At 29.3% G+C, this 13,068-nt stretch overlaps 2 protein-coding genes across 6 annotated transcripts in view; both read left to right on the top strand.

The window, feature by feature from the left end:
- The window catches only part of LOC124951239 (nephrin-like), a 125,551-nt gene extending 123,776 nt beyond the window's left edge, over positions 1-1,775 (top strand). For 3 of the 5 annotated variants that reach the window (XM_047499308.1, XM_047499309.1, XM_047499311.1), the window contains 3 exons: positions 542-781; positions 918-1,030; positions 1,363-1,774. In XM_047499308.1, coding sequence (XP_047355264.1) covers positions 542-781; positions 918-1,030; positions 1,363-1,440 — 431 coding nt within the window. In that variant the 3' untranslated portion in view covers positions 1,441-1,774. Of the gene's footprint in view, positions 1-541; positions 782-917; positions 1,031-1,362 lie in introns of all 5 variants that reach the window. The other 2 variants (XM_047499310.1, XM_047499307.1) reach the window with 2 other exon arrangements.
- A 2,425-nt stretch (positions 1,776-4,200) lies between these two features.
- LOC124951093 (nuclear exosome regulator NRDE2) lies at positions 4,201-8,337 on the top strand. Its single transcript, XM_047498883.1, has 10 exons — positions 4,201-4,540; positions 4,626-5,299; positions 5,373-5,736; positions 5,819-5,965; positions 6,049-6,317; positions 6,388-6,716; positions 6,810-7,347; positions 7,426-7,575; positions 7,654-7,826; positions 7,911-8,337. The coding sequence occupies exons 1-10, from the start codon at positions 4,462-4,464 to the stop codon at positions 8,167-8,169; spliced, it is 2,982 nt and encodes a 993-aa protein (XP_047354839.1). The 5' UTR covers positions 4,201-4,461; the 3' UTR covers positions 8,170-8,337.
- Positions 8,338-13,068: the final 4,731 nt, after the last annotated feature.

The raw sequence follows: 13,068 nt of genomic DNA, 5'->3' as shown, positions 1-13,068 counted from the left end.
TCGTGTTGGTGACCGGAGAAAGTAACGGATATATGGTCAAATAAGACGATCTTTCTTGCACAAGCATAGGTTAGAGAAGATGGAAGATGATAGTTTACGAAGTTTTAAAGTACGAAGAACGATCGATTCAGACATCTGTAAAATAAAAATTACACTCGTATTCGAACTCGAGAAATCATCTGTCTCTAGATATTCCGTTTAAATATATCAACTTTATTTCTTTCGATGGTTGCATCTTGATCTTTTTCTTTTATTTTATCTTAAAATAACGGACTACTCTGTGGAAAGCTCAGTGATGTTACAAAATAGGAATACACGGATATCTAGATACCGTGTTCTTCTCACTTTCTTTTTTCTTTTTATTGTTCTTTTTCTTTTATTTTTCTTTCCGATCCTTCTTTTATTGTTTCTACTGCGAAATATTGGAAGTATCGTCTTACTTCGACAAATGAAAAGAAAAAATTCAAAGAGACTAAATTCGTCGAACGACAAAAGCAAATTGATTATTTGCGAATGGAACTTGTCAAAATATCGTTTACAGGCGAATCGGTTTCTTCAGTCGACATGTCACCAATTTTGATCGGGCTAGGCGGTACGGCAACCGGATTGGGACTAATCGTAACCGGCGTCCTGATGGCTCTTTGGAGAAGACACGCGGCGACACCCACAAAACCAAAACCACTTCAACAATCTAGCATTGCGACTTTTACAAGCAAAGCCGAAGAAGAGGATGGAAATCCTGATCTTATACCTACAACGGCCTTATCACATCATTTAACAGGTAATTTTTTATCTTCTCGATATTCGTCTTATTCAAATAGAAATGAAAAACTGTTATCAAAAAATGTCTTCAGATAATCAAAAAATTATATAGTCAGAAATAATAACATCGATAAGTTTTTTCGATACAATTTCAGATAGAAAAATTCCAATTTGTGGCTCTTTGCCACGACGACCTCGACAATTGGAAGGACGAGAGATGTCGCACGATGTTTTAGAAGACTCAACTTACTCTCGAACATCGCCTAGTGTAAGTGATCGAATTTTTATCGTGATTATTGTTGACGTCGTATTCGTTAATCCTTTCTCTTTCTTTTTCTATTATATCTTATATATGTAAAATGTTAAAGCAAAAACAGAGATAACAAATAAAAGAAATTCAATATTACAAAATGTTACATTAATTACATTACTTTATATTAATAACATATTGCAACAATATGTGTCTACATCTTCAATTGGTTTGTCGATTCGTAATTTTAAAAGTAATTTAAATTCGCTTTAAAATGAAACATTTTAATTATTATAAATGAATCTCTAGAAATAATAGCTTTATAAATCTATGATCTATCTTATTTCCAGACGTTCTATAGTCTTCAAAGGCCACATCGTTATCCCGAAAGTATGAGAAATACGGCGATACAGGAGAGCTGCATTTAAGAAGAAAATCTCAAAAAAATTGGACATTAAATAACAATATGGTTTGGAGATCCTGCCAAAAGGCGAGCAGCAAAATACGAATCTTTCGTACGAAGCCCGATCATCGAATCACGTCCAGCAGGGTAAACGGTTTTTCTGATTTATAAATGGATTCCGAAGGAAAAGAAGCGACGAAAGATGGAGACATGTGGAAAATGCCAAATCATGCTTACGCCATGTTGTACACGTTCGACCATACGAAAACATTTATAACCATTCACTATGCATTTGTAAATATTGTATATAAATAAAAACACATCAATTTCGTGTTACGTTCGAGAAACATACATCCAATAAACCCAATTTATCGTTGCCGGGAACAAAATTTTATTCCTTAAAATTGTATACTCTTTATAAATATATGTATATATACATATATATGTATATTTGTGTATATATACAATATATATATATATATATATGAATATTAAAATGTTTATAAAATATGATCAATAGTAATGGTATATACGTACGAATATGTTCAAGATCGAACGTAAAAGATTTTAACAAATGTTTCAAGAGTAGATCATTATCTATAGAGAAAGCACTATCGTACAACGAAGAATATAATTTAAGTAACCAAACGTTTCATACTCGTAGAAAGATTCCACAGTTGTCACCGCTAAAATGTGGGACGAAAAAAGTACGAGATTTATCTTGGCCTCCTTTCGTAACGATCTTTGTTTTAGGGCGCGTAAATCTTCGCATTGTTAGATAGACATATTTCGTGATAGATCGTGGCATACTTTTCACTTCCTCTTCCACGATATCTCGGCTTCCTTATTTTTTTCCTATTTCTTCAGTATTTCTAATAAATTGCTTATCAAAAATACAAATTGTTCCTAAGCACATAAAATACTTTGACCGAAATATAATATGATATTCGAACTTTTGGCCGACTTTTTTTTGCCACTTTTTTAAATGCTAAAAAAGCATACTTGCGTACTTCCAATCATTACTTCAAACATTTCGAACTCGTTAGTAAACTTTTATAAAAAACTTTTATAACGATAAATCGGTTCGCATTCGAAAATGAAAACAGCAAAAAGAATTTGAGACAATTTGCAAATGAAAAATATTAAAAAATATATATTGTTTACGAAAATCGATTTTTCGCAAGAGGTTCGTTATATATATATATATATATATATATATATATATATATATATATATATATATATATATATATAAATATCAAAGATATATTTATCAAAGATTTAATGGTTTTTTATCAACGCGGAACGTCTAAATAAAAACAAATAGGATATCTATCTAATTTCAAAATGGTATATAAAATATATACATAGTTACATTTATTAGATAGACTCATAAGTCATAGATATGTAGATACTTGGAGGTATCGTGCACGATATCGAGCGATAAAAGAGAGAAGAGCAGAGAGAAGAGCAGAGAGAAGTAGCGGATGGTAAATGGCTGAGAAAAAGGACCTTACTCGTGGAGTTTTACCTAAGAGCTACGTGCAGACGTACCGAGAATCCCCTTAACGTCTTCGCAGGTTGAAACTTTTATGATTTCACGTTCGAGCACGTCCGTTTACGATCCACGAGTAGAAACGAACGAGCATGGAATTTCTATGTAGAACTGCAACACTGTGGCTGCTTTGCTGGGTGCATACCCTCGTCCAAACCGCACGAGATTCTTACCTATTTTCGGGAAATCAAGCAGCTGATTTAACCGCCAACCGAAAATCTCGACTCATTCTATAGACCTTTCCGTACACCTACTCGAAAATACCGAATAAAGCAGCAAACATTTGAAAAATATTGCCTTTCTCAAATCCTCGAATAACCGCTTTCGAATTAAACTTTGCTTTTTCGTTTAATATCTTACTTCACACGAATTAGCATGCTTTCTATTTTCGTATCTCATCTTCTCGGTTTTTTGCTCTAAAAAAATTAAAAATTAAACAAAAATATAATGTGCGTTTCTTATTACTCTAATCTCATTATCGATACAATATAATGTTAAAGTACTAAATACAAGTTATTCTATATAAGCGCTTATTTAAAATTTTTCTCCTCTCTGATGAGCCTCAAATCAATGATAATGAGATACAAGATAACATACAATATTTAATTGATACGTATGAAAATCTTCTACTTGATAAAATCTAAAAATTTTGATACATGAAATTTGTACAAAAGATCAAAAATTTCGATGATTCTTTCCGAAAATCGAAACATTTACACGATTTAATAGTACTCTACATTGATAATAAAAAACATATACCACTAGACCAAATTTTTGCCATCATATTTTATATATGTCAATAATTCTTGATAATTTGGGATTGTGGGAGCATAAAAAAGATGATACAAAAATTACCATATTATAAGAATATAACAAAAAAAAAATAAGATGGCATTATCGACACGATAAACAAAATTGATAATAGCAGAGCACTATTTTATTGATTAAGAAAATTGTCAGAAATAATAAATCATTATTTACCAATCGGGTAAATGACAGATGATAATATAAATTTCATTACCAACAGAGTAAACATTCTGATAATAGTGGATCCCTATTTTACTGTCGTGCCATTGATTATAGAATCCATTTTTATCGATCTAATGTTCAAAATAATTTTTGTTTTACCGACCAAATAGAATTTGAGGAATAGTAAATACCAGTTTTATCGTCCGACCAGTATATATCGACATTATATATTTGTTTCACTGACAATCTATATTTGTCATTAGGCTATGCCTAAGAACCATAGCAATAGAATTTCAATAAGGCGAATGTCTATATTTTTGTTACTGCAATGTTATGGACGACCAATTGTGCAACGCGTTTGTTTGAAACATTACTATTACGCCTTATGAAAAATGTGTATTGCCAACATAACTAATTAATATACCGCATTTTATGTTGCTACACTGTCAACATGAAAGATTCATAAAAAGATCATAACCTATAAATTAATTTATGGTGTTTATTAAACTGGAAATATAAATAATGTCATTGTTTCCTGCTTATTCAAATGAAAACGTAATTGAATCACCAAATGGCAATGTTTCACAACAATTGCAAAAAGGTAAACTTTCTTAAACCATTATCGATATTCTTTACCTGTAAAACCAATATTCTAATTTATTTATTTATCATCTTCGTAATTTCAGATAATACATCAGCAAATTGGTTATCAAATTCAAGTTTTCAAACATATTTACAATCACAAACACTTGTAGTAGATATTTCTTCAGACAATTCATCAGATAATGATTTCTCTACTTCCACGGATGTTCCTAGCTCTAATACATCTTCTCACGAAAATAAACATTCCTATTATAATTCAATTAAATTGGTTAAATCACGTACAAGTGAGGAAAGAAAAAAAACATCTAAACATACAAAAAAACGTAAGAAAGAACGAAAATCTAATAGTAAAAAGAAAAACAAATATGAATATGAACGAGATGTAGCAAATGTATATTTTGAAGACAAACATCGAGATAGAGGAAACAGTACAGTAAATACATTATGTTCTAGAGCAAGACCATATTATAATGTCGGACAAAAATATCTTGGTTTTGTCTCATATAAACAAATTAAAAAAAATATTTATCAAAGATATCATGCATATAACATTGATTTACCAGAGAAAACAAAAAAGAATGATTTAATAATTAAAAGAGAAATCGCCAAAGATACAACAATAAATAAAAATGAAGAAATTCCATCTTGGTGTACAAATTTAGAAGAAGAGCAAACATTAAAAACACGAGAATATAATGAAAAATTATTGGAAAATCCTAAAAACATAAAACTATGGTTGGAGTACATTGAGTTTCAGGTAATTTATTTATTAAAAAGATAATATTATTAAAAATTAATTGTAATACAATTTTTTTATATCTTACAAATAGGATACTCTGACTAAATTTCAAAAACATCAGTTAGCTAAGAATATTCAACGTTCTACAGTTTTAAGGAAGTTATCAATAGTTGAAAAAGCTTTAGAAAAAAATTCAGATTGTATAGAATTATTAAAATTAAAATTGCGTTTTATGGAAGAAATATCGCCTGCTGACGAATTTTCAAAAGAAATGGAAACATTAGTTAACAAGGACACAGGAAATGTTATTCTATGGCAAGCTTTAATAATGGCTACACAAGGTTCAGTAGCAATGTGCACTGTCCCTAAAGTTTTAGATTTATATACAAAATGTTTTTGTATATTAAGACAACGATCTCGGACAAATCCGCGCATTTATGATGAACGATTATTAGGTAGTATTTTAAATTATTTTTGCTAATATTTTAATTTTTATATACTATTTTTTCTAAACTACTTTCATTATTGTAATACTAGAAATGCTATACCAGTGCTTAATTTTCTTGAGACATACTGGTTTGTGGGAACAAATGTGGGAAACAATACGTTTAAATCTAATATTAAATCTCAATCTGAATAGAGATAGTTTGGTTTTTAAAAAAATTATAGATGAAAAAAAACTAAGTAAGTTGATTTATTTTTATATTAGATTTATAATTATAACATTAATTTATTCAAATATAATGTGATTTTATAAATATTTTCAGTTGGAATGGAAGAGGTGGTATTAATGTCAAGATTGCCATTAAATCAACTATGGTTGAGAACAGAATCATTAAGAGAAAATTGTCATTGGATCAGTGTTAGTAAAGAGGAATTAGAATTAGTTGGGGATTCTCGTAGGTTTGTTATACCAGAAGATGTTGCCGATTTTGTACATCCAATAATTAGTCGTGATTCGAATTTTCGTATGGCAATTTATAGTCTCTTAGTTTTAAAAATACCGCTGTTACCAACAAGAAATTGCATCTTGAAGGTAAGCTGAATCATAATTTTAGATTGAAGTATAATTTCTAATGTTTTCATATGAATTTTTATACATATAGAATTTAGGTCTACAAGAATTTGCATGGGGTGTGGATTCTTCAGAAGTATTATTTCCATTTGCATATCCGATAGTAGGTGAAATGGCTGGTCATAAAAAAAGGAAAGCATTAATGCATGGGATACTTGAAGGACATTTAACTTCTGGGCCTCAGTATCTTAAATTTCATCCTGCACAAGAACCATACTTAGATTTTATACGTGAAACATTTCATACAATTGCTGATAATTTACCAAATCTTGAGCGCAATAATATATATGTATGGTGGTTGAGATTTGAAAGATTACTTGTTTTTCTTAACAAAGATGAGCCTTTGAAATATGATAATAAGTGAGTTAATAAAAATGAAATAATTTCTAATGTAATAATAATGAAATATACCTTACATTTTATACTACGAATATATGAATATTTTCTTTGCAGGGGAAAAAAATTGAAATCTATATTGAAGGAATTTTTAAAAAAAGATGCAAATAGAAATAACTTACATTTTTATAAAGAATATGCTTTAATAGAAAGAGAAATGGGTAGATTTGAAAGCTGTATTAATATTTTAGAAACGGCTATTCAATCTAATTGTACTTGTCCGTCTATGATATCAGATCATGAAGAAAAAGCTGCTTTATTTAACTTGTATAGGACACTTTTTGAAACTTTATTAAATACTGAGACATATAAAGAAGCACACAAAGAAAAGATATTAAATGTCATTAAGCATATGGTACCAGGATCAACTGATACTCAATTATTACTTGTTGAGAAATACTTAAGAGATTGTGTCAACAATTTTTTAAAGACAGAACCAATGAGTAAAGATATAGATACGTTTTTTTTACCAAATTTGGATTGTGACGTCATTGTATGTTATACATTATTTTTGTATGTAAAAAATAATAATATTGAAGAAATTATTAATATATACAAATGTTGTATAGAACATTGCAAAGAATCCCACTTACAGGTATAAATTTAATTTTGTTCTATTATTGTTCCCTTGTTCTTTTATTGTTATTATTGTAATACTTTTTATTTATTGCAGGAAATGATATATGAAAGTGAACTTGTAATTTTACAATTACATTATGAAAACTTTCCAGATCTGGATAATAATTTGAATAAAATATTACATGATATGTTAGAATTATATCCAGATAATTTTTATGCACTATCTATTTATGCCCATAAACAGGTAAGTTTGAGAACTTGCAAATCAATGTAAAATTTAATGTTCTAGTATCTATATTTTAAGCAACAAATATTTTTATAGAGTGAATTACCAAGTTGGAAAATTAACAATACAAAATCCGAGTTTTCAGTTTGGAAAGCATTATCCTTGTGTTTAGCTGGACGTAAACGAACTCATTTTTTAATGCAACTTGATCATGATGCAGCTTGTGCATCACGTAACAAATTATTGTCACTTCATAGAATATTTGCAAGGTTTCTCTTAAAAAATTTCTTTAAAAAATTATATAATCTTATTTATACATTAATTTATAATTATTATACTTCTTTGTTTTTAAGAACACCAGAAATAAGATATTGCCCACTTTTATGGAGAATATATATGCTTCTTCTTCGAGAACATAATTTATGCGAAAAAAAAGGAGAAGAAGTTTATCATGAAAGTGTAGCATTATGTCCTTGGGCAAGAAGTATTTATATTGATGCGGCTGAAGTTGCACCTCAATTATTAACACAAATTCAAGATGTGATACGTGAAAAAGAATTACGAATGCATGTTACACCAGAAGAATTAAATATTTTGCGTGGTCATTTATAAAAAATAGTTATTTATGTACAAGTTGTTTCTAAATATAATTGTTTTTTTTTACGAATATATGTGTATATAATGTAAATAATATTAAAAATAATTTCATAAACAAATGTAAATAAATATTAATATAACAAAACTGATACCAGAGTAAAATACACTAATATTTAAACAATAGCAGATTCGTTTATACATTACGCAAGAAACTTTAAACAATTTTAATTTCAAAATCCAATACTTGAAAATATTCAACACGTGGAAAAATAGCCTTTTGTTAAATAAACATAAAAGCTATTTTTCTTAATTATAACGACAACCGAGTCAGTATACTTTTGAATTTCAATGCGTGACATGTCTTTTAAACGTAAAAACGGATAAAGAAATACTTTCGATAATTATATAATTAATTAAACAATCTTTAAAAATACCGGACACAATAAAGTAATATTTAAACAATACTACGTTCATTTAAACATAAAAACATGAGAACGGGTGAGAAATTTAAAATAAATCTAATATCTATACGTTGAAATGTTATCTCGGGGATGTTGACCTTATGCAATATAAACATAAAGGCTCCTTTCATTAACTTTGATAATTGACGAGTTAGTTTTCTTTTGCACTCCGACCAGTGAACATCGTCACTCTTTATATCTAATCGCGAAAATTTATAAATTACTATTTTCGGTAATTTTATAAATAAATAAACAAACTTTAATATACGCGAAGTACAATAAAGAAATACTTATGAAACAGCATATTCCTTTAAACATTAAAAAGACGAAAACGCGAGGGATACATAAAATAATTCTAAAATAAAATCACTGTAATTTGAAAATTTATCTCTGGATTGTTTGCCTTGTGCAATATAAACATAAACGGGCCTTACAATAACTTTGACATCAGTGAGTTAGTCCCATTGTGCACTCCGAAGTGTGCACATCGTGATTCTCTTTTCCTACAAGTGAAAAATTGAAAATTAATACTATTGCTAATTTTATAATTATTTAATCAATCTTTCAAGTACGCTGAATAGAATTAAATAATATTTAAACTGTAATACATTTTTTTCAACATGAAACATACTGAAACGCGCATCGGACTTAGAATAATTGTAATATAAAGTTCTGTTACTTTAAAATTTTAATTTCGTGGTAGTCGGCCTTGTGTAATACAAACATAAACAAGCTTGTCTTAACTTTGACAGTTTCCGAGTTAGTTCTCCCTTGCACTCCGACGTGTGCACATCGTGATTAACTTTCCCTACACGCGAAAACTTAAAAATTAATACTTTCGCTAATTTTATAATTATTTAAACAACCTTACAAGTACGCGGAATATAATACAGTATTATTTAAACAATAGTAAATTTATTTAAACGTTAAAAATACTGAAACGCGCATCGGACTTAGAATAATTGTAATATAAAGTTCTGTTACTTTTAAATTTTAATTTCGTGGTAGTCGGCCTTGTGTAATACAAACATAAACAAGCTTGTCTTAACTTTGACAGTTTCCGAGTTAGTTCTCCCTTGCACTCCGACGTTTGCACATCGTGATTAACTTTTCCTACACGCGAAAACTTAAAAATTAATACTTTCGCTAATTTTATAAGTATTTAAACAACCTTACAAGTACGCGGAATATAATACAGTAATATTTAAACAATAGTAAATTTATTTAAACGTTAAAAATACTGAAACGCGCATCGGACTTAGAATAATTGTAATATAAAGTTCTGTTACTTTTAAATTTTAATTTCGTGGTAGTCGGCCTTGTGTAATACAAACATAAACAAGCTTGTCTTAACTTTGACAGTTTCCGAGTTAGTTCTCCCTTGCACTCCGACGTTTGCACATCGTGATTAACTTTTCCTACACGCGAAAACTTAAAAATTAATACTTTCGCTAATTTTATAAGTATTTAAACAACCTTACAAGTACGCGGAATATAATACAGTAATATTTAAACAATAGTAAATTTATTTAAACGTTAAAAATACTGAAACGCGCATCGGACTTAGAATAATTGTAATATAAAGTTTTGTTACTTTTAAATTTTAATTTCGGGGTAGTCGGCCTTGTGTAATACAAACATAAACAAGCTTTTTCTTAACTTTGACAGCTTACGAGTTAGTCCTCCCTTGCACTCCGACGTGTGCACATCGTGATTAACTTTTCCTACACGCGAAAACTTAAAAATTAATACTTTCGCTAATTTTATAATAATTTAAACAACCTTACAAGTACGCGGATAGAATAAAGTAATATTTAAACAATAGTAAATTTATTTAAACGTTAAACATACTGAAACGCGCATCGGACTTAGAATAATTGTAATATAAAGTTCGGTTACTTTTAAATTTTAATTTCGGAGTAATCGGCCTTGTGTAATACAAACATAAACAAGCTTTTCTTAACTTTGACAGTTTCCGAATTAGTTCTCCCTTGCACTCCGACGTGTGCACATCGTGATTAACTTTCCCTACACGCGAAAACTTAAAAATAAATACTTTCGCTAATTTTATAAGTATTTAAACAACCTTACAAGTACACGGAATAGAATAAAGTAATATTTAAACAATAATAAATTTATTTAAACGTTAAACATACTGAAACGCGCATCGGACTTAGAATAATTGTAATATAAAGTTCTGTTACTTTTAAATTTTAATTTCGTGGTAGTCGGCCTTGTGTAATACAAACATAAACAAGCTTGTCTTAACTTTGACAGTTTCCGAGTTAGTTCTCCCTTGCACTCCGACGTTTGCACATCGTGATTAACTTTTCCTACACGCGAAAACTTAAAAATTAATACTTTCGCTAATTTCATAATTATTTAAACAACCTTACAAGTACGCGGAATATAATACAGTAATATTTAAACAATAATAAATTTATTTAAACGTTAAACATACTGAAACGCGCATCGGACTTAGAATAATTGTAATATAAAGTTCTGTTACTTTTAAATTTTAATTTCGGAGTAATCGGCCTTGTGTAATACAAACATAAACAAGCTTTTCTTAACTTTGACAGTTTCCGAATTAGTTCTCCCTTGCACTCCGACGTGTGCACATCGTGATTAACTTTCCCTACACGCGAAAACTTAAAAATTAATACTTTCGCTAATTTTATAATTATTTAAACAACCTTACAAGTACGCGGAATAGAATAAAGTAATATTTAAACAATAATAAATTTATTTAAACGTTAAACATACTGAAACGCGCTTCGGACTTAGAATAATTGTAATATAAAGTTCTGTTACTTTTAAATTTTAATTTCGGGGTAGTCGGCCTTGTGTAATACAAACATAAACAAGCTTTTCTTAACTTTGACAGTTTCCAAATTAGTTCTCCCTTGCACTTCGACGTGTGCACATCGTGATTAACTTTTCCTACACGCGAAAACTTAAAAATTAATACTTTCGCTAATTTTATAATTATTTAAACAACCTTACAAGTACGCGGAATAGAATAAAGTAATATTTAAACAATAATAAATTTATTTAAACGTTAAACATACTGAAACGCGCTTCGGACTTAGAATAATTGTAATATAAAGTTCTGTTACTTTTAAATTTTAATTTCGGGGTAGTCGGCCTTGTGTAATACAAACATAAACAAGCTTTTCTTAACTTTGACAGTTTCCGAGTTAGTTCTCGCTTGCACTTCGACGTGTGCACATCGTGATTAACTTTTCCTACACGCGAAAACTTAAAAATTAATACTTTCGCTAATTTTATAATTATTTAAACAACCTTACAAGTACGCGGAATAGAATAAAGTAATATTTAAACAATAGTAAATTTATTTAAACGTTAAAAATACTGAAACGCGCATCGGACTTAGAATAATTGTAATATAAAGTTCTGTTACTTTTAAATTTTAATTTCGGAGTAGTCGGCCTTGTGTAATACAAACATAAACAAGCTTTTCTTAACTTTGACAGTTTCTGAGTTAGTTCTCCCTTGCACTCCGACGTGTGCACATCGTGATTAACTTTTCCTACACGCGAAAACTTAAAAATTAATACTTTCGCTAATTTTATAATTATTTAAACAACCTTACAAGTACGCGGATAGAATAAAGTAATATTTAAACAATAGTAAATTTATTTAAACGTTAAACATACTGAAACGCGCATCGGACTTAGAATAATTGTAATATAAAGTTCTGTTACTTTTAAATTTTAATTTCGGGGTAGTCGGCCTTGTGTAATACAAACATAAACAAGCTTTTTCTTAACTTTGACAGCTTACGAGTTAGTCCTCCCTTGCACTCCGACGTGTGCACATCGTGATTAACTTTTCCTACACGCGAAAACTTAAAAATTAATACTTTCGCTAATTTTATAATTATTTAAACAACCTTACAAGTACGCGGAATATAATACAGTAATATTTAAACAATAATAAATTTATTTAAACGTTAAACATACTGAAACGCGCATCGGACTTAGAATAATTGTAATATAAAGTTCTGTTACTTTTAAATTTTAATTTCGGAGTAGTCGGCCTTGTGTAATACAAACATAAACAAGCTTTTCTTAACTTTGACAGTTTCTGAGTTAGTTCTCCCTTGCACTCCGACGTGTGCACATCGTGATTAACTTTTCCTACACGCGAAAACTTAAAAATTAATACTTTCGCTAATTTTATAATTATTTAAACAACCTTACAAGTACGCGGATAGAATAAAGTAATATTTAAACAATAGTAAATTTATTTAAACGTTAAACATACTGAAACGCGCATCGGACTTAGAATAATTGTAATATAAAGTTCTGTTACTTTTAAATTTTAATTTCGGGGTAGTCGGCCTTGTGTAATACAAACATAAACAAGCTTTTTCTTAACTTTGACAGCTTACGAGTTAGTCCTCCCTTGCACTCCGACGTGTGCACAT

The sequence above is a fragment of the Vespa velutina genome, chromosome 8, assembly GCF_912470025.1.
Source record: "Vespa velutina chromosome 8, iVesVel2.1, whole genome shotgun sequence".
NCBI classification, from domain to species: domain Eukaryota; kingdom Metazoa; phylum Arthropoda; class Insecta; order Hymenoptera; family Vespidae; genus Vespa; species Vespa velutina.
Note: the sequence above shows the minus strand (reverse complement) of the source record. Positions and strands in the feature narration are given on the sequence as shown.

Excerpts from the sequence above, each read along its gene's own strand:
- LOC124951093 (XM_047498883.1), top strand. The coding sequence starts at position 4,462 with ATGTCATTGTTTCCTGCTTATTCAAATGAAAACGTAATTGAATCACCA. Across the intron at positions 5,300-5,372 it reads TGGAGTACATTGAGTTTCAG|GATACTCTGACTAAATTTCA; the intron begins GTAATTTATTTA and ends TCTTACAAATAG. Across the intron at positions 6,717-6,809 it reads CCTTTGAAATATGATAATAA|GGGAAAAAAATTGAAATCTA; the intron begins GTGAGTTAATAA and ends TTTTCTTTGCAG.